The 27,845-nt window shown below is 41.2% G+C and overlaps 1 protein-coding gene across 1 annotated transcript; it reads right to left on the bottom strand.

The window, feature by feature from the left end:
• Positions 1-2,110: 2,110 nt before the first annotated feature.
• Positions 2,111-22,081, bottom strand: Nlrp9 (NLR family pyrin domain containing 9). The gene is made up of 5 exons (XM_042055584.1): positions 22,055-22,081; positions 21,469-21,619; positions 8,943-8,994; positions 3,275-3,407; positions 2,111-3,029 (listed from the first exon to the last, which is right to left on the bottom strand). Exons 1-5 carry the CDS (start codon positions 22,079-22,081, stop codon positions 2,166-2,168), a joined length of 1,227 nt encoding a protein of 408 aa, XP_041911518.1. The 3' UTR covers positions 2,111-2,165.
• Between the last annotated feature and the right edge of the window lie 5,764 nt (positions 22,082-27,845).

The following is a 27,845-nucleotide window of genomic DNA, read 5'->3' as shown; positions in this document are numbered from 1 at the left end:
ATATACTAGATGTGCATGCACACATACTAGTTGTATAGACATTTACAAACCACCTGTAAGTCACATGTATGTGTGTAACAGAGAACTTCAAATATGTGACTCTTGGTACTATTGTATTTTCTACTTTGGATTTTAGTTCTGAATTTATTCATGAATTAGTCTTATCAAGGCAGAGAGGGAAATTCTATCTATGGAAAGGATGGGTGACTTTCAAACTTACGACAAGTGTTGGAGCTTAAACATGCTCAGAGGTATACGAGGACTTGGAGACAATGATTCACAAAGATGCTGAATTGCAGTTTCATTGAAATTACAGCTGTCCAGATCCAACACTTGTAAGTTCCAGAAAATTCTGAACAATGAACCCCAATATTTGTTTGCAATTATGCAATGAGATAACACATCATTATTCTCTGGTGGCTAAATGCAATCAAGACACTCCTAAGATGGGAAGATGAGTCCCAACCATCTGAGAAGGTACACATGGTACACAGACATACAGGCAGGCCAAGCACTCATACACAGTAATAAAAATGAAAACATTTTTACAAAAGAGAAAAAGGAGCAGACAAGAGACAGAGGAGAGAGTGAACAATGTGGGTGAGAAAATGCCCTCTTCTGGGCATTGTATGGCCATTGCAGTCAATCCTGTTAGAGCTATGGATCCCTCCACTGCCTGCAAAAGACCAGGCCTGTTCCTGTCAATCATCAACTGGGGAGAGGCTTGCACAGTCCTAGCCTTCCCTGCTGGAATATTGACAACAGGTTGGCTCTGGGGGAGGAGCAGTCATCTCCAGTTTTTGTTGTTGTTTGTTTTCCAGACAGGGTTTCTCTGTAGTTTTGGAGCCTGTTCTGGAGCTAGCTTTTGTAGACCAGGCTGACCTCAAACTCACAGAGATCTGCCTGCCTCTGCCTCCTGAGCACTGGGATTAAAGTTGTGCACCACCATCAACCGGCATCTCGAGTTTTGTAATCACAAGTCAGCCTGCTGGGGTCTAATGCTCAGCTCTAAACCCCTGGGCACATTGATAGCCCCAGTTAAACTCAATAATGGACAAAGCAAAAAGATTTCAACATGAGAAAGGACTCAAAAAGAAGTTGGGGTCATGGGGTGGAAGAGGAACAGAACAGAGTAGAAGGTATCAGTAACTAGAACGCACAATATATAGGTATAAAATTGCAAACAAACATGTGGAATAAAAGTTATAAATAAGAATCATGGCGTGAGGTGAGATGAACAAAACTGAGTCTTTGGGAGACTCATTACTAATACCTATGCATATCTTCTGAAGACATCCAGCTTAAAACTGTTCTTTAGTGTTTCCATTTTCATTGAGAAAACATGATATCTATGTGAATTCGGGCAGATATTTGGGACTCCTGAGGGAATAGGAAACTGCATCCAATAATATCATCATGAAAGATGTTACACATTTAAAAGATCAAGTGTGAGCTAGCAGCCTAAGGCCATTGCAAGACAGGTCAACCAGAGCAATGAAGCATGAGCACAGGCTTAAACCAGACACAGTTCCCAGAATCCTCTCCAGTGCAGTCACCAGGACACTAAACATACTACGGATGACAGGAAAGAGGCAGACGCTACAAAGAAGCTGCTCACATTTCCATCTCACACTGGCCTTGTGACAAATTTGTTCTCGGTATAAATGAAGGAACTCAAGACTTGGCTGTTTGGGGCCACATAGCTCCAAACGGCAGTGCCAAGACTCAACAGTATGCCTTCCTGACCAAGCCATCTAAACACTCAAGCATAGACATAAAAGAACTTAGAAACTCTGTTCTGGAGAGGACTGGTGGGTAGGGGTGTGGGCTGTACACATGTGAAGACCTGGGTTCAGATCAACAGCACCAACATAAGCTGGGCATGGTTGCATGAGGCTGTTGCCCCGCACTAGAAAAGAGAAACAGGTAGATCCGGGTGTCTTGGTGGCCAGTTAGCCTACTCAAGACGGTTAGCTTCGGGTTTGGTGAGAGACTGTCTCAGGGGATTAAGGTGGAGGACAATGGAGAAAGGCACCCCATACCTTCCTCTGACAGCACGCACACAAACAGACCTATAAAATAACACAGTTGACACGGCGGCAAACCTGGAAGAACTGAAGACCGGGTTCAGAGATGTACTCACTTCTCGTGTTGTCTAAAGTCTTCTACGCCACCATCTTCTGGGTTATAGATTTCTGAAAAAACTCTCTGTTGTATATGCATATGAAGTTTTTTAATTTTAGAGATTTCAGCAGACTGTATTCAACCAATGTCATTTTATTAGCATCACTAATATCAACAGTCAGTTCTTCGAACAGATCCATCACTTGGGTTTCAAATTTTTCTTTCTGGATGTCAATTAGGCTATCGATCAAACTCTGGTCACTCAGTGTCTTACTGCGCTCTCCTTGACTCAAACTTCTAAGGCATTTGAAGATAACCTCTCTCATCTCTCTGGATGGCATCAAACCAAAGTGTGGGTTCAGCATGGCAGTGACTTCTTCAGCGGCAATTCCAAACACAAACATCCCTGTCCGGAGCCATTGGGTTTGGCCATGAGCATACACTTCTCTTAGGAATTGGGGTAGGCTTCCAATGATGGGATGAGGTGTCTCTTTGTCTCGTCTGAGGTAATAGAACAGGGCAGCAAAATACGACTGTAGCAGCGGATGGTAAAACATGAAGCAATCACCTTGATAAAGGAGAAAATTCATTTTCAGCCATGATGTCTGCTCAGATTCAGATATCCCATTTCTCCTGAGATCCTCAGACTTAAACACAAATACCCGTTTCCACATTCCCTCTGCAGCCAAGGTACACAGAGTCTTTAGTCGGGCTCTGTTCTGTTTAGCTGGACAGTTGTCATACACTGATCTGAAGGAGCTCACCATAAATTTTGTGTACATACTCGAATCTGATGGGCAAAAGAAGTTCATTTCCTCTCCCCTGTCACACTGCCACTTCACGGTACTACAGAACATCCAGCAGATATAGGGACTAACACATAAAGTGAGCAATGCTTGCATGCTCTGTAAATAATCAAAGACTTCTGAGCTTTTATCAACGTCATTGAAAAAGCACACACAGTAGAACCTTCTAGACTCTTCACTGAGTCCTCCTATAGTTATCTCCCTTGGATACTGTAGCAAGGGATAGATTTTGGGTATACTTGGGTTTCCCAATTCAAGCAGCAGAGAGGATTCTGGGAGCATTACTTTCTGTAGCAAACTACTCAAGACAATTTGTGTTGGCAGTGTCTTCCACCAGTCAGTACACAAGTCTGTCCAGAGTTCCAAGTCAATTTCAGGTGGTCAAATCCATCCAAGATAAACAAGATTTTCCTCGGATCGGATAAGACATCATCCAGTGGAGACAGAGCACAGCCACTCCCTGACCCCCTACACTTCCTAGTCCTCCACTGGGGCTAGTCTCCCTGGCTACTGCCTCTCACTTCCTACCCCACCCAGCCTGCACCCAGAAAAACTGTCCCTTCTTCCTCCCCTCTTTGGGTTCATAACATCTCCAGCTCAGCCCGATCAGGGTGCTGGGACTGCGTAGGGAGTGCAACCAGCAGGTTGGAGTTTCTTTGTTTCAATAGCCTGCCTGCAGCAAGGTAGGCCCTCTCCGAACTCCCTGGCCAGCAAAGATACCAGATCTTAATACCAGAAGACACATCTGGGAGGCGTCCCTCGGCTACCAGGAATCCCTGATTCAGTGCTGTGGAGTCCCATCTGGACAGCCTTCCCTAGTGTATTCAAGTGTCCTGCTCCTGTACCAAGGCCACCTACTCAGAGGGGTGAGAGGCTGTCCTCCAGGCAGGTCTGAGGATTCCGGCAAGGAAGTGCTGGCTCCTTCAGATTGTGACGCAAGGAATAGCTCCTGCTCCGGCACTGAGGAGATTCACCCAGATTCAGTCAGAGCAAAGATTGGACCAAGTCACCAAGTCTCTCCTAGCTCCATTTGAAGGAAGAGATGGGCATGCGCCAATGCAAGAACTCCTCCAACAACCCGAAAGGTAACATGATATCACCAGAATCCAGGCATCCCGAAACAACAAGAATTGAACACCCTATTCTCCAGAAAAAATAGAAGAAATTGACCATAAACAGTACTTTATGAAAATAATAGAGGACCTTAAACAGGAGGTAAAAAACTGACATAAAGAAATGGAGATGACAATACAAAAAGGTAAACGAAATAAATAAATCTCTCAAAGATACCCAAGAAAAACAAGAAAAAGCAATCAAACAGGTAAGGGAAACAGAACAAGACCTGATAAATGAAATGGAGGTAATGAAGAAAACACAATCTGAGGGAAGACTGGAAATGGAAATTCTGAGTAAACGAACAGAAACTACAGAGACAAGTATTACCAACAGAATACAAGAGATGGAAGAAAGAATCTCGGATTCTGAAGATACTATAGAGGAAATAAACTCACAGATTAAAGAACAAAACAAATCTAACAAATTCTTAACACAAAACATCCAGGAAATCTGGGACACCATGAAAAGACCAAATCTAAGAATAATTGGGGTAGAAGAAGGAGAAGAATTACAACTCAAAGGCCCAGAAAACATATTCAACAAAATTATAGAAGAAAATTTCCCCAACCTAAAGAAGGATGTTCCTATGAAGGTACAAGAAGCCTACAGAACACCAAATAGACTTGATCAAAAGAAAGCATCCCCACACCATATAATAATCAAAACACAAAACATACAGAATAAAGAACAGATATTAAGAGCTGCAAAGGAAAAAGGTCAAGTAACATATAAAGGGAAACCTATCAGAATTACACCTGATTTCTCAATGGAAACCATGAAAGCCAGAAGAGCTTGGATAGATGTGCTACAGACACTAAGGGAACATGGATGCAAGCCTAGACTATTATACCCAGCAAAGCTTGCATTCACCATCGATGGAGAAAACAAGATATTCCAGGACAAAAACAGATTTAAACAATACGTACCCACAAATCCAGCCTTGCAGAAAGTAATAGAAGGAAAATCACAAACCAAGGAGTCCAACATTGCCCACAATAACTCAGACATCTAGCGACCCTTCACCAGCACAACTAGAAGAAGGGAAACACACAAACTCTACTACAAAAAACACGGAGTTAACAACCACTGGTCATTAATATCACTTAATATCAATGGACTCAATTCACCTATAAAAAGGCACAGTCTAAGAGATTGGATACAAAAACAGGATCCAACATTCTGCTGTTTACAAGAAACACACCTCAACCAAAAAGACAGACACCTACTCAGAGTAAAGGGTTGGGAAAAGGTTTATCAAGCAAATGATCCTAAGAAACAAGTGGGTATGGCCATACTAATTTCTAACAAAGTTGACTTCAAACTAAAATCAATCAGAAGAGATGGAAAGGGACACTTTATACTCATAACAGGAAAAATCCTTCAGAATGAAGTCTCAATCCTGAATATCTATGCCCCTAATATAAAAGCTCCCACTTATGTAAAAGAAACAATTCTAGAACTCAAGGCAGCCATCAAACCACACACAGTAATAGTTGGAGACTTCAACACTCCTCTCTCACCAATGGACAGGTCAATCAGACAGAAACCTAACAGAGAATTAAAAGACTTAATGGAGGTTATGAACCAAAAGGACTTAACAGACATCTATAGAACATTCCACCCAAATAGGAAAGAATATACCTTCTTCTCTGTGGCTCATGGAACCTTTTCGAAAATTGACCATATACTTGGTAACAAAGCAAACTTCCACAGTTACAAAAAATATTAGTAACCACCTGTGTCTTATCGGATCACCATGGACTAAAATTAGAAATCAACAACAATGCTACCCCCAGAAAACCTACAAACTCTTGGAAACTGAACAGTCAACTACTGAACCACCCCTGGGTCAAGGAAGAAATAAAGAAATTAAAGTCTTTCTTAAATTTAATGAAAACCAAGACACAACATACTCAAACCTATGGGACACAATGAAAGCAGTGCTAAGAGGAAAGTTCATAGCACTAAGTGCCCACTTAAAGAAAAACACAGAAAACAATCCAAAGAATCAATTAAACAAAAAGCTGGTTCTTGGAGAAAATCAACAAGATTGACAAACCCCTATACAAACTAATCAAAGGGCAGAGAGAGAACAAGCAAATTAATAAGATCAGAAATAAAAAGGGGGACATAACTTAGCTTCTCTAGGATCATAAACTATAGGCTCAATAGCCTTTGTTTATAGCTGGTATCCACTTATGAGTGAGTATATACCACATTCACTTTTTGGATCTAGTTTACCTCACTCAGGATAGTATTTTCTAATTCGATCCATTTGCATGCAAAATTCAAGTTGTCATTCTTTTTTTAACTGCTGAGTAGTACTCTAATGTGTAGATGTACCATATTTTCTTTATCCATTCTTTGGCTGAGACACATCTAGGTTGTTTCTAGGTTCTGGCTATTACAAATATTGTAGCTATGAACATAGTTGAATGAATGCCTTTGTAGTATGATTGAGCATCTTTTGGGTATATTCCTAAGAGTGATATTGCTGGGTTCTGAGTTAGGTTGATTCTCAGTTTTCTGAGAAACCACCACACTGCTTTCCAAAGTGGTTGTACAAGTTTGCATTCCCACCAGCAATGGATGAATGGTCCCCTTCACATTCTCTCCAGCATAAGCTACCACTGGTGTTTCTTATCTTAGCCATTCTGATAGGTATTTGAGATGGTGTCTCAGAGTTGTTTTGATTTGCATTTCCCTAATAGCTAAGGAACTTAAACATGGTCTTAAGTATCTTTTGGCCATTTGAGATTCTTCTGTTGAGAATTCGCTGTTGAGTTTTGTACCCCATTTTTCAATTGGGATAGTTAGAATTTTGATGTCTAATTTCTTGAGTTCTTTATATATTTATATATTGGAGATTAGTCCCTGTCTAATGTGGAATTGCTGAAAATCTTTTCCCATTCAGTAGGCTGCCTTTTTGTCTTATTGACTGTGTCCTTTGCTTTACAAAAGCTTCTCAGTTTCAGGAGGTCCCATTTATTTATTGTCTGTGCTGTTGGTGTTATATTTAGGAAGTGGTCTCCTGTGCCCATACATTGAAGGCTACTTCCCATTTTCTCTTCTGTCAGGTTCAGTGTGGTCAGATTTATATTGAGGTCTTTAATCCATTTGGACTTGAGTTTTGTGCATGGTGATAGATAGGGATCTGTTTTCATTCTTCTACAGGTTGGTATCCAGTTATACCAGAACCATTTGTTGAAGATGCTTTCTGTTTTTCCATTGTATGATTTTAGCTCCTTTGTCAAGAAATCAGATGTTCATGGGTGTGTGGATTAATTGATTCAATTCTATTGGTCAACTTCTTTGTTTTATGCCAGTACCAAGCTGTTTACATTACTGTAGCTCTGTAATAGAGCTTGATGAGGGATGGTGATGCCTTTGGAAGTTCTTTTATTATATAGGATTGTTGTGGCTATCCTGGGTTTTTTGTTTTCCGTATGAAGCTGATTATTGTTTTTTGGTCTGTGAAGAATTGTGTTGGGTGCAGGCTCAGCAAAACAAAGAAACTCCTGCAGCATTGCATTCACCGCTTTGTTCCCAGACCCTCAGCCCCACGGCAGGCTGAGTTGCAGGATCCTATTACACCATTGAAAAAGGCACTGGGACTTGTTTTTACTGCATGTACTGGCTTTTTGGGACCCTAGTCTATATGGATGCATAGCTTCCTAGGCCTGGATGTAGTGGGGGAGGGCCTTGGACTTCCCACAGGGCAGGGTTCCCTGCCCTCTCTCAAGTAGGGAGTGGGGGAGGAGGGTGAGTGGGAGAGTGGGAGGGGAATGGGAGGAGGGGAGGAAGTGTAAATTTTTGAGTGGAAAAATAAAAAATAAAAAATAAAAGAATTGTGTTGAGATTTTGATGGGGATTGCATTGAATCTATAGATTGCTTTTGGTAGGATTGCCATTTTTACTATGTTGATCCCACTTATTTAAGAGCATGGGAGATCTTTCCATTTTCTTGTATCTTCTTCAATTTTTTTCAAAGACTTAAAGTTATTGTTGAATAAGTCTTTTACTTTTTTGGTTAGTGTCACCCGAGAAAATGGGAAGTAGCCTTCAATGTATGGGCACAGGAGACCACTTCCTAAATATAACACCAACAGCACAGACAATAAATAAATGGGACCTCCTGAAACTGAGAAGCTTTTGTATTTTATGTTATTTGTGGCTATTGTGAAAGTTGATGTTTCTCTGTTTTCCCTCTCAGCTTCTTTATCATTTGTGTATTGGAGGGCTACTGATATTTTTCTTGAATTGATCTTGTATCTTGCCACATCACTGAAGGTATTTATCAGCTGAAGAAATTCTCTGGCAGACTTTTTGGGGTCACTTATGTACACTATCATATGTAAAGTATATTCCCTTTGTCTTCTGGCTGCTGGATGTGGTTCCAGTTACCTGTTCATGCAGAGGACTGTGTTCTGCGAGTCTACCTCTAAATAAATAGCCCTTTATTATAAGCAATTCTGAGCTAGTGTAGGATTTCTTTTTAGCGTGCATCTTCATCTGATGCCCCACGTGGATCCAAACTCCACACCTACCAGGTAGATCAGTTTCAAAGGTCCAAATGGTCCACAGCCCAGAAAGTCTCTCACCCCTGCTCTCTTGGCTTGCTTTCACCTGCTAAGCGGTTTTAAAAAAAAACCCACCACAGTGGAGCTAAGTGCACGCAGTGACTTGGAAATTTCCCATGCTCGTGCACATTTCCCCCACCTACCTGCATTTCCTGCCTCAGAGCGACTTGCACAGTTTCCTGTTTGTGGTCCCTACTCCTGAGTTCTGGGCTCCTTGCTCCGTGTATGGAATTGATTTAATTGGTTTTGATTTGTCAAGCAAAGCATATTTGTCATTATTTAACCAGTATCAAGGTGAAAAACCAAAACAACTCACAACTGTTCATCGCCAGCTGTTGCACTGCTAGTCATGACTGCAACCACGACACCTGCTGGACAATAAAGATTATTACACCTAAAACAATTTACAGAACCTCATCCTTTGGATATATGCCCAAAGGTGGTATTACTGGGTCTTGAGAAAGGCTGTTTTTCCTAATTTTCTGAGAAATCATCACACTGACATCCAAAGGGATTGTACCACCTTGCATTCCCACCAGCAATGCAGAAGTGCTCCCTTTTCCCCACAACTTCTCCAGCATAAGTTGCCATCAGTGTTTTTGACCTTGGCCATTCTTACTAGCTGTACAAGAACAACTAGCAAACTAGCAAACCATCAAAGGTATCAACAGCCCTACCTTTAAAATGGTTAACTGAGAAGCCTATATCAGTTAAGCAGTGGCCTCTAGCTGAAGATAAGTTGCAGGCTTTAGAACAGCTGGCACAAGAGCAATCATATGCTCACCATATTGAAGAATCAACCAGCCCTTGGAATTCTCCTGTATTTTTTGTAAGAAGAAATCTGGTAAATGGAGAATGGTGACAGATATAAGAGCCGTCAATAAGGTAATTCAACCTGTGGGACCTCTACAATTTGGAATTCCTCTGCCTTCTCTACTACCAAAAGGATGACCTCTTATAGTTAATGATTTAAAAGATTGTTTTGTCATTGTATCTTTACAAGAAAAGGACAGAGAAAAATTTGCCTTCTTATAAAGTGCCTACTTATAATAATTCCCAGCCTACTAGGAGATACCAATGTACCATCCTACCACAGGGAATGCTCAATAGCCCCACCCTATACCAATACTTTGTAAGGCAGTCATTGGAAATAATACGTAAATATTGTATACATAATAAATAATTATTTTTTAAAAAATTTCCTAAATCTATAATTTACCATTACATGGATGAACAATGCATTTCCCTGAAGTAATCTTTGAAGTTTCCAGAAAGAAGATGGGGCCCCACAACAGCAACTCCACTGGTTGATATGACATCATGATGCAGACAGCGCTACTATAAGACCAGCTGCTCAGGATGGTTCCAACTTGGTTAGCTGAAATGGTGTACTTTTTTACAATGTTCTGGCCAGAACTCCAAATAGGAACCTCAGAAAAACCCTACCAAATACTCAGAGACTATTTGCAATTATACCAGACAGTAGTCTTGAAACTTAACCACCATTTTACTTTCACAGGATCCCATAGAAAGAACAGCACAAGACAGTTGGAAGTAATTCTAAAAGAAGACATCCCTCTCCCAATAAAGTTTGTCCTCAGGGTTAGAGACATCGTTTAAGGATTGATTATAATTGTTATAGGGTTAGGCATTGGGGGGTATTATTTAGGCTCAGGGATCTCTTTGGAAAAAAGGGAATTTGGATGGGATAATAGATCAGTGTGAGCTTACTCACACTAATAGTAATAGTGAGCAATAGAGTGAATGTTTGTGAGCTATTATTTATAGGCAATGTACACTGGTATAGATTCTTATATATTGATACAAATTATATTGAATACATTTCTATTTTCATCTACAATATTTGTACACCTATGCAAAGTTATTTTTGTCATATTGTATGCATGCATGCTTCTACCTCTGCTTAAGACATTCTGTATATTGATACAGTTTTAGGATATATTTATCACATTGCAATATGTGTTTCAACCTCTGATCAAGGTACTTATACATTGTTTACATTTTGGGATCATTGCCCTCATTTGTTACACAGTTTCTTAAAGATTGTTTAGTATTCTAATATGAAGTCTTAGTCTTTACACTATATAAATATTAAGAATTATAGGTCAATAGTCACCCATGTTTCTCATACTCATATTTAGACTAATAAAGTTCTTTACATACATAGAGATCATACTCTGCATAGGTAGGTAATCTTCAACCACTTCAAAGAGCTATAGAGTATGGCATTTAAATAACTTATGGTTCTGTTGAAGTGAGACACAATTGTTCCTGGCAGCACCGATCTATTTCTGAGAGAATGTTGAGCACCTAAGGCACTCCACTTGTAGCTTGTTTTCTTCTTGGCAAAACTGGCCTTTGGGCAAAGAACTGCCCATGCATAGACCACTGACAAAATGCACAGTGTCTAGACAGGACAAGTAGGATACAAGGAAAAAGACTGTCACATCTTGCCAAGACAGGGCAAGATAGTTTTGAAAATTTTCCTGCCACTGAAAATGGTCTGTCAGTTACTCTAGGCTTTAGCCAAAGTTGGTTTCTCCAACGCTGTAAAAGAGAATTCAGGTGACTGCCCAGGTAGCCAGTCTCTCTATTATTTGTTGTACATTTTGGAAGTTGCTTGATTGCACTTCCTGCTTACTCAAGTAATATTATTTTCCTTCTCGGGTCTTCCATGGGGTTTAAGACTAGATAGTTGTAGACTTTCCTCTCATGACTTGGCCAAGTTATTTATAATACAAGATTTAGCCTCCTTAGGATAGGATAATTATTGAAACATTTATCATATGTTTCTTGCTTGATATTTTTATGCTGGTTTTAATTATAATTTTTATGCCTGATATTCATTCTTATTGTATATAATTTTGTATTAGGCTTAGAACTCTCTTATTTAAACAAAAGGGGGAGGTACCGTAGGAAATCCTTCAGCCAGTAGCCTTTAAGTTATCAGCCCACTTGGATGTGGCCTCTTGTGCTACAAAAGCCGATGTAAAGCACTTGCTGCTCTCTCTCTTCTGAGTGACAGCTGCTGGATTCTGTTGCTCTTCCTGAGAATAGGACTGTGATCTGTGAGCCTGCCCCTAAACAAATAACCCTTTATTATACTCAATTCTGAGCTAGTGTGGGATTTCTTTTTAGCATCCATCTTCATGGAACTAGCTCTTATAGACCAGCCTAGCCTCGAACTCACAGAGATATGCCTACCTCTGCCTTCCAAGTGCTGAAATTAAAGGCTTGCACCATTACCACTGACTTCGAAAAATAGTTTAATTATCCATCAGTGTGACACAAAATGTTTCCTAAGAAGTCCCAGTTCTCTGGTCGTACAGTGCACCCTTCATGTCCTCAGATATTCACATGGGAAAAACACTCATTAGCAAAGAAGTGAATTTTACTTTATTTATTTACTTACCTACTTATTTATTTTTGGGTTTTCAAGACAGAGTTTCTTTGTATAACCCTGGCTGTCATCTGATCTCAAATTTCCAGTGATCTGTCTGCCTCTGCCTCCCCAGTGCAGGGATTAAAGGTGTGCACCACCCCCCAGGATTTTTTTAAAGATTTATTTGTTTTATGTATGAGTTCTCTATCTGCATGTATGCCTTTATGCCAGAAATGGGCATCAGATCACACTATAGATGGTTACGAGCCACCATGTGGGTGCGGTGGGAATTGAACTCTGGGCTTCTGGCAGACCAACTAGTGCTCTTAGCCACTGAGTCATCTCTCCAACTCCCACAATAGAACTTTATTTTATGTGTGTTTCTTTTTTTTTTTTTTTTTTTTGAAAGGTCATCTTGGTGGACTTATTTATTTTATTTTTTTTTTGTTTAAATAAAAAGGAAGGTTTTAATGTTAAAATAGTAAAATTACTTATAACAAAACAGGTATTATATAAGATTGCAGTTACAATATTTATATCTACTTTATATTTTATCATAACTAAGGAAAACTATAAAACTATAGTTATACTATCTGTCTTTAAACTTCTTCACAGACTGCAGAAGGATATAATATTACCTAAGTAAACAGGAAGTGCATTGTAAGCAACTTCCAAAACTCTAGAAATGACAGAGACATCTGTATGTTCATTTTTATACAGGTGAGACAGGTCCTGGAGAGCATTCTCAAGTCATCTCCAGCTACCCACAGACACACATAAAACCATAAACACGATAAAGATTAATTCCTTTGCACTAGAAAATGACATTTAAATTTATTTTTTGAGTGCCAGTTTTTTTCTACATCTTTGCTAGTTCTCTGTTTTACATAGAGAAATCAGGTTCACTTTCAGCTAAAATTCTACCAGCCCATCATAGCCATCTTTCCCAGTAAATAGATAGGTTTTTCCTTTTTGAGTTAATTTGCTTTTCAGACAGGGCTATCTCACACTGGCTTGGTACTCAATATATAGAGAAGGCTTCCCTCAAACTCAGAGAGATCCACTTGCCTCTGTCTCTTGAGTTCTGGAGTTGATTTTGGACTACCACACCCGGCCCGTTACATGTAGTTTTCATCTCAATAGGAACCAATGTAGAAAAGGTCCTATGAGATAAATGAAAGCAGCCAGTGGAGTTGGCTGAACTCTAAAGACTTCTAAGAAGCAGCAATCCTAATTTTTGATGATGGATCCAGAAGTCTTGCTCAAGGTCAGAAGGATGCAGGAGTTCCATCAAAAAGCCCACAGTTACAGGAATCCCACCTGCCTAGCCACAGCAAGCTGGAGATTCTCGCACGATTGAAGGCTTTCCCCAGGACTCAGTTACAGCAGAAACCCAGCGCTGACCTCCTCTGTCAAGGAAAGACCCCATGTCTATTTTTTTCTGAGACAGAATTCAACAAAGTACTCACCTCTGACATATTATCTATAGGATAATACCAGGCAGGAAGTTTTCAATACAGATGAGCCCACGCTGCCGGAGTTCATAAAAGGGCAGGCCCTGGGCTCATTCAGAAAGGCCATTGCAATGTCACCTTTTAGTGGCAGCGTCTGAGTGGTTAGAGTGTGGGTTGTCTCCAAGGAGGAACGGGCTTTATCTCCATGGTAATCACCACAAACAACCTCTGATAGCTACTAAAGAGCAGTTGAACAGAGTTTAGAAAAGTTTTGCATATTTCATTTTTGATGATCTATGTTTGGAATCGATGTTGTAGTTGGTTGTGGAGAGGTGTGCTTGAGGGTGTATCAAGGGATGTGCTTATGGTATTACCTGGGAGCGGGATTCACTGCACAGTACTGTTTTAATCTTCCACATCGATGAGAAGTCCTTTCATAAGTATCATCCCTGTGCATTTTCTATGAAGTTCCTATAATATTCTGCACGTGGCCTAGGAGGGTTTGCTCTGTCAATATACACTCCCAGAAGCACGTGTTTCCTCCAGCAGATTGCTTGAGTTACTTCAGAGTTAATTGTCTGTTCATGGATCATGACTTGTTTAATGAGCTATCCATGGATCCTTTGACACATCAGAGGCCAAAAATATTGCCACTCTATAGAGGATCTGCCATATAAATGAGCAATCTCCACACAATCACTGACAAATATAGGGAACTGGGAACAGATGTGTGCCTGTAATTATAGCAGGTGAAAAATTTTTTAAAAGGGGGGAGGGGAATCGCATCCTAAGTCTCACCTGTCCTATAGAACATTTTCAATTCCAGAGATACTGAACGTGGCTCCTGGTCCCCCGGCCATATCCAGGTATACCTCAGGGACTGTCAATTGCCTCAGTGTGAAGTCAGAGAACTGAATCACATCACTCACCTCCACAGCCCTGTGGGGAACCCTTGGGGACACCAGCCAGGTTCCGTGAGTCCACAGATCCTTGACTCTTCAATCCACAACTGGTCTCCCAGGCCTCTGAATCGAACCCATGGATCTCATGTCCCGAGGTCAGAGGTGACCACTTTTGTCAGGTCAGGAGCTGTGCCCCTAGCAGCAAATCAGTGGTCACTTTAGATCCCACACCCAGGGTTCAGTCTAAATCTGTGGAAGCTTTGCAAGCAGCTGAGAAAAGATCAACCACATGACCCAGGTAGGTCACTCTTGGATGTAAGCCTAAAGGACCCTATATCCTACTAGAGACACCTTACACCTGTGCTTATCCACAGTCTGCTCACAACGGCTAGGACCTAGAATCAGCCTAGTGGAATCAGCTGATGAGGGGACGGTGACAGTGTGGGGCATGGACAAAAAGAAACTATATTCACTCAGAAAGAAAAAAATGAAATTATGAAACTCTCAGGAAAATGAATGAAACTAGAGAATATTATGTTAAGTTAGATAAGCAAGGCTCAGAAAGATAAATGGGACTTGCTTGTTTTCATGTACATATTTTAGCTTCTAATTTTCATTTGAGTGTATTTATGTGGGTATGAATATGCTCAATGCCAGGAAACTAGAAAGGAACCCAGGAAAGGTGGGGGAACAGAAGCTTCAGAGGAAAATGGTGGCAAGGATGATAAAAAGTATGACCGTGCCATATTAAAGTGCAGGGGGAGGCACTGAGCGTGGGAATGTGAAGTGGGGGTGAAGGGCAGGGAGATGGGGAGGTGGTGGGTGGGGAGGGGGGTCAACCAAGACTGTGAAAATGCCGCAAGGAAGCTGCTGCTTTCTAAGCTCAACTCAAAAGCAAAAGGTGAACAAACTTGTCAGAGTCACTATTTGTCCTGGAAACACAGGCTTCAGAATGAGAAGCCATCTAACTCAAGGTCTTGCCAAAGAATAAAGAAGAATAACAGAGATCACAGCTGCTCTTGCTGTGGACCTGGGTTTGGTTCCCAGTACCTGTGTTAGGGAGTCGGCTCTGAGGAAACTGTCACCCTCCTCTGGTTACAGTGGGTACAACACACACATGCACACATGCATGAAGAAAATATGTACTAATAGTAGCCCTTGGAAGAGATGTATAGAGTACACACTGAGGTATAGTAACAGATACATACTGATGGAGAAATATTCAGGGTTTCTAAAGCAGCACATCATAGCAGCAATAGAAATAGAAAATCTAGTGTAAAAGAGAGATGCAGAAATGTCAGAGTCTATGTGAGGCTATTTCATATCAAGTAGGGAGTGCTCGAAAATTGATAAGGGGAATTCTGAGAGGGGTCAGTGGGTTAAGGCTCTTGCTGGTGCTGATCCGAGTTCAATCCCTGGGACCCACATGGTGGATGGGGAGAACTGACTCCTGAAAGTTGTCCTCTGATCTCCACACATGTGCCATGGTGTGTACGCATGTGCACGTACACACACACACACACACACACACACACACACACAGAGAGAGAGAGAGAGAGAACAAATAAAATGTAATAAGAAAAGTTTAAACATTCTTTTAAAAATTTTTTTTATTCTTTTTATTTCACATGCGTTTACATGCTATGTCTTGAGAGGCCAGAAGAGGGAGTCAGATGCCCTGGGACTGGAGTTAAAGAAGATTGTGAACCACTATGTGGCTGCTGGGAATCAAACCTGGGTTCTCGGCAAGAGCAGCAAGTGCTTTTAACCATGGAGCCATGGCTCTAGCCACAAAAGACAGTTCAGAGAAAGAGAGGATAGGCGATATGTGTGTGTGTGTGTGTGTGTGTGTGTGTGTGTGTGTGTGTGTGTGTGTGTGTGTGCATGTGATCGCTACTGGTAAGTAAAAGAAATGGACATTTTTTTTAGATAAGTACCATATACCAAAGTTGAACCAGGACCAGGTGAACAATCTAAATGGTCCTGTTAGTCACGAAGAATTAGAAACTGTTATCAAAAAAAGCCCAGGACCAGATAGTTTCAATGCAGAATTATACCAGAACTTCATAGAAGACCTAAAACCTATACTCCTTAATGTATTTCATAATATAGAATCAGAAGAGTCATCGCCAAATTCCTTTTATGAAGTTACAGTTATCCTGATACCTAAACCACACAAAGACCCAACCAAGAAAGAGAATTACAGGCCAATCTCACTCATGAACATTGACGCAAAAATTCTCAATAAAATACTGGCAAACCGAATCCAAGAACACATTAGAAAAATTATTCATTACGATCAAGTAGGCTTCATCCCAGAGATGCAGGGCTGGTTCAACATACGAAAATCTATCAATGTAATCCATCATATAAATAAACTGAAGGAAAAAAACCATATGGCCATCTCATTAGATGCTGAAAAAGCATTTGACAAAATTCAGCACCCTTTTATGATAAAGGTCTTGGAGAGATTAGGGATACAAGGGTCATTCCTAAATATAATAAAAGCTATTTACAGCAAGCCAACAGCTAACATCAAATTAAATGAGAGAAACTCAAGGCTATCCCACTAAATTCAGGAACACGACAAGGCTGTCCACTCTCTCCTTATCTCTTCAATATAGTGCTTGAAGTTCTAGCAATAGCAATAAGACAACATAAGGGAATCAAGGGGATTCAATTTGGAAAGGAAGAAGTTAAACTTTCATTATTTGCAGATGATATGATAGTATACATAAGCGACCCCAAAAACTCCACCAAAGAACTCCTACAGCTGATAAACTCCTTCAGTAACGTGGCAGGTTACAAGATCAACTCCAAAAAATCAGTCGCCCTCCTATACACAAAGGATAAGGAAGCAGAGAGGGAAATCAGAGAAGTATCACCTTTCACAATAGCCACAAATAGCATAAGATATCTGGGAGTATCTCTAACCAAGGAAGTGAAGGATTTATTTGACAAGAACTTTAAGTCTTTGAAGAAAGAAATTGAAGAAGATACCAGAAAATGGAAGGATCTCCCTTGCTCTTGGATTGGGAGGATCAACATAGTAAAAATGGCAATTCTACCAAAAGCAATCTATAGATTCAATGCAGTCCCAATCAAGGTTCCATCAAAATTCTTCACAGATCTTGAGAGGACAATAATCAACTTTATATGGAAAAACAAGAAACCCAGGATAGCCAAAAAAATCTTATACAATAAAGGTACTTCTGGAGGCATTACCATCCCTGACTTCAAACTCTATTACAGAGCTACAGTATTGAAAACAGCTTGATATTGGCATAAAAACAGAGAAGTCGACCAATGGAATCGAATAGAAGATCCGGATCTTAAACCACAAGCCTATGAGCACCTGATTTTTGATAAAGGAGCTAAAAGTACACAATGGACTAAAGAAAGCATCTTCAACAAATGGTGCTGGCATAACTGGATGTCAACTTGTAGAAGAATAAAAATAGATCCATATCTATCACCATGCACAAAACTCACGTCCAAATGAATTAAAAACTTCAATATTAATCTGAACACACTGAACCTGATAGAGGAGAAAGTGGGAAGTACTCTACAACATATGGGCACAGGAGACCACTTCCTACGTATAACCCCAGCAGCACAGACATTAAGGGCAACGTTGAATAAATGGGACCTCCTGAAGCTGAGCAGCTTCTGTAAAGCAAAGGACACTGTCACTAAGACAAAAAGGCAACCTACTGACTGGGAGAAGATCATCACTAAGCCCTCAACAGACAAAGGTCTGATCTCCAAAATATATAAGGAACTCAAGAGACTAGACTTTAAAATGCTAATTAACCCAATTAAAAAATGGGGCACTGAACTGAACAGAGAATTCTCAACAGAAGAAGTTCAAATGGCCAAAAGACACTTACAGTCATGCTCAACCTCTTTAGCGATCAGGGAAATGCAAATCAAAACAACTTTGAGATACCATCTTACACCTGTCAGATTGGCTAAAATCAAAAACACCAATGATAGCCTTTGCTGAAGAGGTTGTGGACTATGGGGTACACTCATCCATTGCTGGTGGGATTGCAAACTTGTGCAACCACTTTGGAAAGCAGTGTGGAGGTTTCTCAGGAAATTCAGGATCAACCTACCCCAGGACCCAGCAATTCCACTCTTGGGAATATACCCAAGAGATGCCCTATTATATTTCAAAAGCATTTGTTCAACTATGTTTATAGCAGCATTATTTGTAATAGCCAGAACCTGGAAACAACCTAGATGCCCTTCAGTGGAAGAATGGATGAAGAAAGTGTGGAATATATACATATTAGAGTACTACTCAGCAATTAAAAAAAAACAATGACATCTTCAATTTTGCATGCAAATGGATGGAAATAGAAAACACTATTCTGAGTGAGGTAACCCAGACCCAAAAAGATGAAAATGGGTTGTGCTCACTCATAATTGGTTTCTAGCCATAAATAAAGGACATCCAGCCTGTAATTCATGATCCTAGAGAAGATAAATAAGAAGATGAACCCAAAGAAAAACATATAGTTATCCTCCTGGATATTGGAAGTAGACATGATTGCCCTGCAAAAATTGGGCACTTGGGGGTGGTGTGGAATGGGGGTAAGGGAAGATGGGGAGAGAAAAGTGTGACGGGGAGGATGGGGAGAGCTTGGGGGAATACGATGGTGGGATATAGGAAGGGTGGATATGGGAGCAGGGAAGTATATATCTTAATTAAGGGAGCCATTTTAGGGTTGTCAAGAGACTTGACTCTAGAGGGGTCCAGGGAGATGCCCCCAGCTAGTTCCTTGGGCAGCTGAGGAGAGGGAGCCAAAAATGGCCAGATCCTATAGCCATACTGATGAATATCTTGCATATCACCATAGAACCTTCATTTGGCGATGGATGGAGATAGAGACAGAGCCCCACATTGGAGCACCGGACTGAGCTCTCAAGGTCCAAATGAAGAGCAGAAAGAGGGAGAACATGAGCAAGGAAGTCAGGACCGCGAGGGGTGCACCCACCCACCGAGATGGTGGGGCTGATCTAATGGGAGCTCACCAAGGCCAGCTGGACTGGGACTGAAAAAGCATGGGATAAAACTGGACTCCCTGAACATGGCGGACAATGAGGGCTGCTGAGAAGCCAAGGACAATGACACTGGATTTGGATCCTACTATATATACTGGCTTTGGTGGGGGCCTAGCCTGTTTGGATGCTCATCTTCCTAGACCTGAATGGAGGGGGGAGGAACTTGGACTTCCCACAGGGCAAGGAACCCTTACTGCTCTTCGGACAGGAGAAGGAAGGGGAGTGGAGTGGGGAGAGAGAGGTAAATGGGAGGGAGGGAGGAGGTGGAAATTTTTTTTTAAAGTAGAAAGAAAATGCAATTTTATTTATTGTTTTAAACACTTTGCTATTCAGAATAGACATGAATTATTGGGATTAGAGTAAATTTTATGACATTTTAGAATTACATGCTTGTATGTTGTGAAACAGAATAATTGTTTAACTATATAAAGATGGGTTACATTCGGTTATGCTGCATTTCTTTAACGACGACACATGTTGCCTTGCCTGCCTAAGGCACTGATTGAGCTAATAAAAACCTGAATGGCCAATAGCTAAGCAATATAGGGATAGGTGGGACTTTCAGGCAGAGAGAATAAGTAGGAGGAGAAATCTAGACTGGAGAGAGAAGAGAACAAGGGAGAAAGGGAGGGAGATGCCAGAGGTCAGGAAGGCAACCATGAGCCAGACACAGAGGAAGCAGGGAAGTAGACATACAGAATGAAGGAAAGGCAAAATTCCCTGAGGCAAAATGTAGATGAAGAGAAACAGGTTAAAAAAAGTTATAAGATCTAGTGAAACAAGCCTCAATTATGACTGAGAATGCACAACCAATAATAAGTCTCTGTGTCTTGATTTGGAGGCTAACAGTCCAAGAATCCCTGCTACTCTTATGAATTCTTATTCAAGTGCTTTGAAATAATTGGACATCATTTTAATATTGCAATAACTATTTTTAAACGTGCAATATACCTTGATATTCATACACAAATATACATACATGTTAATTTCCCGGCATACATTTTGGGCATGTGTGTTTGGGATGTGTTTTTTTTTTGTTTCCAGTTTATTTATTTTTTATTAAAAATTGCCATCTCCTCCCCTCCTCCTCCCCCTTCCCTCCCCTCCCCTCCACCCATACCCCCACTCCCTCCCTCTCCAGGCCAAAGATCCATCAGGGTTCTCTACACTATGTTGAGTCCAAGGTCCTCCCCAAATTTTTTTTATTCTTTTTATTTACATGTGTTTGCATTCAGTGTCTTGAGAGGCCAGAAGAGGGCGTCAGATGCCCTGGGACTGGAGTTAAAGAAGATTGTGAGCTGGGAATCAAACCTGGGTTCTCAGCAAGAGCAGCAAGTGCTTTTAACCATGCAGCCATGGCTCTAGCCACAAAAGACAGTTCAGAGAAAGAGAGGATAGGCGATGTGAGTGTGTGTGTGTGTGTGTGTGTGTGCGTGCGTGTGTGTGCGCGCGCACGTGCATGGGATCGCTACTGGTAAGTCACTCAGGGAAACCAGATACGCACATCACATCACAGAAGCTCAAAATTTAAATGTGAGTAACTGTATTAATACTGTATTAATTTGTGGAAGAAAATATAGAAGAATAATGGAATTTCAGGGTTTGGAAAGATCATGATAAAGGATAAGACTGATTTAATATATAACATAAAGTTTTAAAACAATTCTACCCCCTAAATAACGTAGATACTACATAGAAAAACCCAATCTTGGAAAGATATATCCACATGACAGGCAAATGACTTGTATTTATTTTACACCACACATGCACAGTCAAGTTCATAAATATACTCATATTTTCTATATTTATTTTATATTTAAATACATTTAATTTAAATATACTTCATTTAAATATACTTAAATATATTTTGTACTTTACTACATTAAATAATCTATTATGTATGCTTATTTATATATCATGTATACATTTTATACATATTTATTTATACATTTATGTGCATACTATATGTTCAGTCAAGTTAACCCTTCATATTTAGGGGAAAACACATCTAACCCCCATTATAACCACCATCGTCATTTTCATCCCTGACATCTTCTCCATCTCCATCCTCATCATCAACACCACCATATTTATTAAAATATCCATTTCCCACAGGAGGAAGTTCAGCATTGCATATGGCCACGGAGATCAGCTGGAGGAGGGTCTAAGAAGTGAGCCACCTTTAAGTTTCTAGAAAACCCCCAGCACCTACAAGACACTTTCATTAATTGCCTATTTTTATTTATTTGTCTACTATTGTGTGTGCCTATCCCGTGTCACATATGTGGGGGTCAGAGAACAGCTTGGGACTTTGTTCTTTCTGTCCCCATCTTTATGACATTTCTGGAGACTGAACTCAGACTATTAGTTTTGCCTAGGGGATGCTCTACCCACTGAATCATCTCACCAGACCTTAAGATATGAAAAGAAGAAGGGAAGGACAAAGGGAAGAAAGGAGGGAGGGAGGAAGGGAGTGAAGAAGGGAGAGGCCAGTGAGATAGCTCGGTAGGTGAAGGCTTTTGCCACCAAGAAGACAACCTGAGTTCAATCCCTGGCACCTAACAAGGAGACAGCTGGCTCCTCCTTGTTGTCCTCTGACCTGCACAATCCACCCTGGCATCTGCATGCCTCCCAATAAATAAACATATTACAATTTTAAAAAGGCATCAGACATAGTCTTTCTAATGTGTTATCTGTGACACAACTAAGGGTCACTAGGAAAGCCAAGGTGGGGGAGTCAGATCAGAGTTTCAAGAGAGGACTAAGGTGTTGGATGGTGAAGGAGATCTTGCGGGGAAAGGAGTCAGGAGGCTCCAGGCTCCACTTCACCAGGTACAACTGAGTCGCATCTGCCCCACGCAGGACCTTCTAACAAGGTTCAGGTTTGCTGAAGGGCAGTGGTGCTCAATCTGTGGATCGTGAGAGCCAAACGACCCTTTACAGAGTCCTGAGACCTTGGAAACCACAGACATTTACCTTGTAACTCATAGCTGTAGCAAAATTACAGTTATGAAGTAGCAATGAAAATAATTCTACGGTTCGGGGGTCACTGTAACGTGAGGAACTGTAAGGGCCTCAGCATCAGAAGGTGAGGATTCCTGCTGTGGGGCAATGTAGAGAAAGAGTTAACACGTGCGTTGCCCGGCAGCGGTTTCCTCAGCTGTAGCCTCCCCTCTGAAGCCTCCAAGTGCTTGGAAAGACAGGGAAGCGATGTTCCCGCTAACAGGGCCAGTCAGATAGGGTGGCGCCCTGATGAGAAGGACCTCACTCATGTTATCAGCTTTCATCAGATGCCAGAGTTGCAAGAGGAACTCGGGGTGCTGACAGACACCCAACAGTGAGTGTCTGCGCTTCAAAAATGTAACCAGTCATTTCCGAAACGTCGTCCGTTTCCTCACATACCATACTAAGACACCGCTGCGAAAATTCAGACCCACAAAGTAGAGAATCACAAAATAAAAGAAGTCAGCTATTCAGATTAAAGCTGAACAGAAGCCATGACTACTCTCGCTCATCGGGAGCAGAGGTTGTTCAGAGAGGCCCTAAGATTACACTAAGGACACGGTGTGATTCTGTAATAATGGTAATCGCATTACTAGCAGCATCTTGGGAATTTCCTGTTGGCAGCCTAATGGTGATCGTTTACACTGGGGCCTAAGAGCACAGGCAAAACATTTTGACCAAGCCTGCAGCCAATGATAGAGCCATAGCAGCCAATGAAAGGGAGAGAGTCTACTGCCAATAAAAAGCTAGCTTGGCTTCTTCCTAGTTTTGGCGGTGGCCTTTGATAAGTACCAGCCCACAGGACTCTTTCCAGACTGGGTAAGGAACTCATTCCCACCAGTGAATTGTCTTTATTCCCTGTTTGCTCCACTCGGTGCTTTACTGGCAGCTACTGAACAGGTGTTCCTTTGGCCCTCGTTCAGTATCGACTTTGATCTGCTCGGGGTTTATGGATGTCCATTCGATTAATTGCACCGTCGCTGTATTGTTTCTTAGCGGTTCTCTTGTTTATTTAGGGGAGTGGCTAGAAGTGGGGCTCCAGAGCTGATAACCTCTTTCCTTGTGCTGTGGCCAGGAGGAACTCTAAAGAAAAGCAAGGGGATTTAGAGAGATTGTACCCCGCATTTCTTCCCTTTAAACGGCTAGGTTTGCCTCGGGCTGGTGAGATAGCTCAGTTAATAAAGGTGATTGCTACCAAGCCTGACGACCTGAGTTCCATCTCTGGGACCCAGGTGGCAGGAGAGATGAGACTCCCACAAATTGTTCCCTGACCCTCACATGAGCACTGTAGCACCCCACATGGAAGTGTAGATGGCTGGTCACGGTGACCACATACCTTTAGTCTCAGTTTCTGAGAGGTAGAGGGAGGCAGTTCTCTGAGTTTGAGCCAGCCTGGTCTACATAGCAGTTTCAGACCAGTTAGGGCTACACAATGATACCCTGCCTCAAAATAAGTGTAGGTAAAATTGAACTTCTATGTTTCCAACTCTAAGTTGTGTGAAAGAAAATAATTCTTCCAAAAACGTCATCAGTCTTTAGTTATTATATATTTTAAATTAATTATGGCTAAGAATGTCACTTAGCTGAGGCTATCCTGGCAGACATTAAGTCTGGGATTTCTTTAACATTGTATCAAACCCTTAAGGTTGTATTCCCAGCACTTAAGAGACAGACACCGGAAGATCAGAAGTTTAGAGCTATCCTCAGATCCATGGTAAGTCTGAGGTCTGTCTGCCTTCCGTGAGACCATGTCGTGAGAATATTAATTGAAGTCATAGAGATTTGGAAGCCGTGGTATTGGAGAATGAAGGGTGAAAGGAGAAACCACTGAAACTCAAGTTTCTGTTTCTCAGACTTGGTGGCTCTGAGGTTCTGATTGAGAGATGAATGGAACCTGGCCAGGGGAATGAAAGCAATGCTCTTACATAAGAAAGTGAATTTGGTATAAAGGGTGTTGCTATGGTGATTTGGCTGGTTGGCTTTGAAGTAAACTTATAGTACCAAGAAGTTCTTGGAAATTTAGCTTTGTGTTAAATGATAGGGATTTCATTTCATCCCCAACTTTTCTCTGTTGACCAGAAGGGCAGTGATAATAGGTGGAGTGAGCCAGGTGGTGCCCTTGATGAGAAGTGAGGCAGGTGTTGTAGGACCACTGAGGTCCATGGCTTGAAATGATAATGAGATTGAGCCTAAGGTCTGTGTGATGGGTCCCTACAGTGTTATGAGCATCAGTGAGGACCCTTGTGTGAGCCTAAAGTCAGCAGGATGGGTTCATGGAGTTTCAAGCATCTCCCTGAGGACTCCAGGGAGCAGTCTTGAGGGGTTAAGCGATGAAGCAGTCAAGCATTTGAGACATCTGTGGGAGATCTTCAAGCCCAATAGGAAAAGATGATTGGAGAGATATCTGGGGACTGTGCGGGTTTAAAAACCTTGTGGTAAAATACACTGGCATGACAGCCACCACTTTAACCATTGCTAGGGGTGTGGAACCACTGTTCAGTGGTTTTAATATATTTGCTTTGTTGGGTACCCATCTCATCTGTCCATCATGTCCTAGATGGAAGCTGTATCTATTAACCAGCTTGCCTTTCTCCCCTTCTTCCACTTCTAGACTCTACCTTCCAGACCTAAAAATTGGATCTAAGTACCTCAAATGAATGGAATGTGCTATTTTATAAGTGGATGATTTTCATATACCTCTTCATAGGTCTGGCCATGCTATAGCATACGCCAACATTTCCTTCCCTGTGTAGGACAGATGATACCCATGTGTTGATATAGACCATTGCCTATTTATTGATCCTCTGTCGTGGGTTTAGCCATGCCCAGCTCTTAGTTTATAGTGAACAATGCTATTGTGAATGTTGGCATACAATGAAAAGTTTTACTCATCAAGTGAACATGTGTGCTCTTCATTCTACTAGCAGAGGTTGTGAGAAGCACAAAGGTGATGGCCTAGCACATTGAGGACTCCCTCGTGGTCTCTGTCAGGAGGTAAGAGTCCTTTTTGGGTGGCACCCAGTCAGCTTTTAACTTCTGGTTTATTTAATTGCATGAATTCATTGAACCATTATTTGACTATTCTCATATTTATGGGTATTGAAGTTTTGGTCTTCTAGAACATTATTTAAAACTCTGGCATGCTCATTTATTCCAGCATCCATCTTTGAGCATGTGTGCAGTTGTTACTTGGGAATGGATTCTAGGTGATGAAATGTGGGACAAAGACAGGGTTCCCTTTCTGTTTTGATGGAGGGAGCCAGGTTTCCACCCAAAACTCTGTCCACACATTTATCTTTATACAATCTGCATTGCATATCAGGCTTCTGCTTCTATATATTTTATAGATTGTATTTATATGCTGTATCTATAAAAATGGAAAATGAGCTCCTTTTAGTTTTTGGTGTGTATAACAACTTTCAATTTCTCTCGTGTATATATGCATTTCTGTATAAGTAAATTCTGATTTTCTTTTGAGTGATATCTAAAATGGATGCTTAAATTTTAACTACGTGGGGAACAGGGGCAGGGATCTTTGTGAATCTGAGGGCAGCGTGCTCTACACAGTGACCTCTAGACCAGCCAGGCTACATGGTGAGACCCTGTCTAAATGCTTGCATGTGGCTTCCCATGGACTTTTGTCACTTTATAAACTTTTTAATTGCATTTTTTCAAAGGAAGACCATGATTTCTGATTTGGAAAGAGGTGTTTGAACACATTTTTCTGATGCTTTGATAGGTCCTTCCTCGTGGATGGGAGAGGGAGTCCACTTGAAGTTTTGATGGTTAGTGATGTGGAACAGCTGTGCATGAATTATTGGCCATTTGTTCACCTATTCTGAATCAAATCTCTTCTTTGTTCCTGAATTTTGAGTGTCTTGAAGCCAAGACTGTATTAATATTAATACATATATAGTCATAATATGTATGACTATAGATAGCTCCTCTCTGAGGGACAATCAGAGAAGGCAGAGGACATGTGAGTCCACTTCTAAGATTCTTCAATTAATTAAAGTTCTAAAGGCGGGAAGTTGATCTCATAGGAGCAGAGAGGAGAATGGGGAGAGGAAAGTGGAGATTTAGAAAGGCTTCCCAATGAGCTCTATGCTGGGTTATAAGAAAAATGAGTTCCAAATAAATAAATAAATAAATAAAAAGAAAAATGAGTTGTAATAATGAAAATGTGATATGTAAAAACAACGGAGTATAATTTAATTACAATGATGGAAGAAATCATAAAATTTGTAGGAAAATGAAGGAACAAATGATGAAATTTGTGGGAAAATGGATAGACAGGGAAAGTATAATATTAAAACTTAAAACAGACAAAAAAGGCATGTGTTTCTTCCTGAAAAGCCTTGCCTATAATATCCTAAAAGCAAGGCTTTGCTACTGGGGCTCAGCAGTTAAGGGCACTGGGTGCTCTTCCAGAAGACCAGGATTTTGTTCCCCATACCCACATGCTGGCTCACAACCATCCATAGTACAGCTATGTAGTAGCAATGGAAACAGTTTTATGGTTAGGGGTCACCACAACATAAGGATCTGTATTGCAGGTCATGGCATTAGGGACATTTGAGATCCTCTGGTCTCGCAAACCAGAGAGCCTAAGATGGTAGAGTAAATATTAATAGTTTAATTTCCCCCTCTTCTTCCTTCTGCCTCTTCCTCTCCCTCCCTCTTCCTCTCCTCCTCCCACACCTCCCTGTACCTTCATTTCTTGCTCTCTTTCTCCTCCTTCAAAGTTCTGGAGCTCAAACCAGGGACTACAAACTCTACAATTTTCATTTCTTAGTAGGCTTCCCCCTTGTAATTGAACAGAAAGAAATTATGTAAATACTTATTATAAACTATTTGAATATGAGTTTTTTCTGAACTTTCCATCTATATTAAGCATTTCATGAGGAATTTTGTGGATCAATTCCCAAATTCTCTGAATGCAAATCATGATATTAAATGTAAAACTCATAATATGAGCTTTGATGATTAACATTTTTATGCCATTTTTCTTTCTTTTTATGGTTTATTTTTTTATATATATTTAAAAATTTCCATCTCCTTCCCTCCTCCTCCCCCCTCCCTCCCCTCCTCCTCCCCCTTCCCTCCCCTCCTTCTCCCCCTTCCCTCCCCTCCCCTCCACCCATACCTCCCCTCCCTCCCTCTCAAGGCCAAGGAGCCATCAGGGTTCCCCACTCTATGCTAAGACCAGGGTCCTCCCAACTCCCCCCCTGGTCCAGGAAGGTGATCGATCAAGCTGAGAAGGCTCCCACAGAGCCTGTCCATGCAGAAGAATCAGAGCCCAGAGCCATTGTCCTTTGCTTCTCAGTCAGCCCCCGCTGTTGGCCACATTCAGAGAGACGGGTTTGGTCGCATGATCCATCAGTCCC

This window comes from Arvicola amphibius, chromosome 8 (genome assembly GCF_903992535.2).
Source record: "Arvicola amphibius chromosome 8, mArvAmp1.2, whole genome shotgun sequence".
In the NCBI taxonomy this organism is placed as follows: domain Eukaryota; kingdom Metazoa; phylum Chordata; class Mammalia; order Rodentia; family Cricetidae; genus Arvicola; species Arvicola amphibius.
Note: the sequence above shows the minus strand (reverse complement) of the source record. Positions and strands in the feature narration are given on the sequence as shown.

What these genes read in the sequence shown, in the direction of transcription:
- Nlrp9 (XM_042055584.1), bottom strand. Translation starts at nt 22,081, where the DNA reads ATGCAGATGCCAGGGTGGATTGTGCAG. An exon ending in TGCCAGGGTGGATTGTGCAG is followed by an intron (nt 21,620 to 22,054) that starts GTCAGAGGACAA and finishes CTCACTTCTTAG; the next exon opens with ACCCTCCTCCAGCTGATCTC. An exon ending in CGATGGTGGTTATAATGGGG is followed by an intron (nt 8,995 to 21,468) that starts GTTAGATGTGTT and finishes ATTGTCCAGCAG; the next exon opens with GTGTCGTGGTTGCAGTCATG.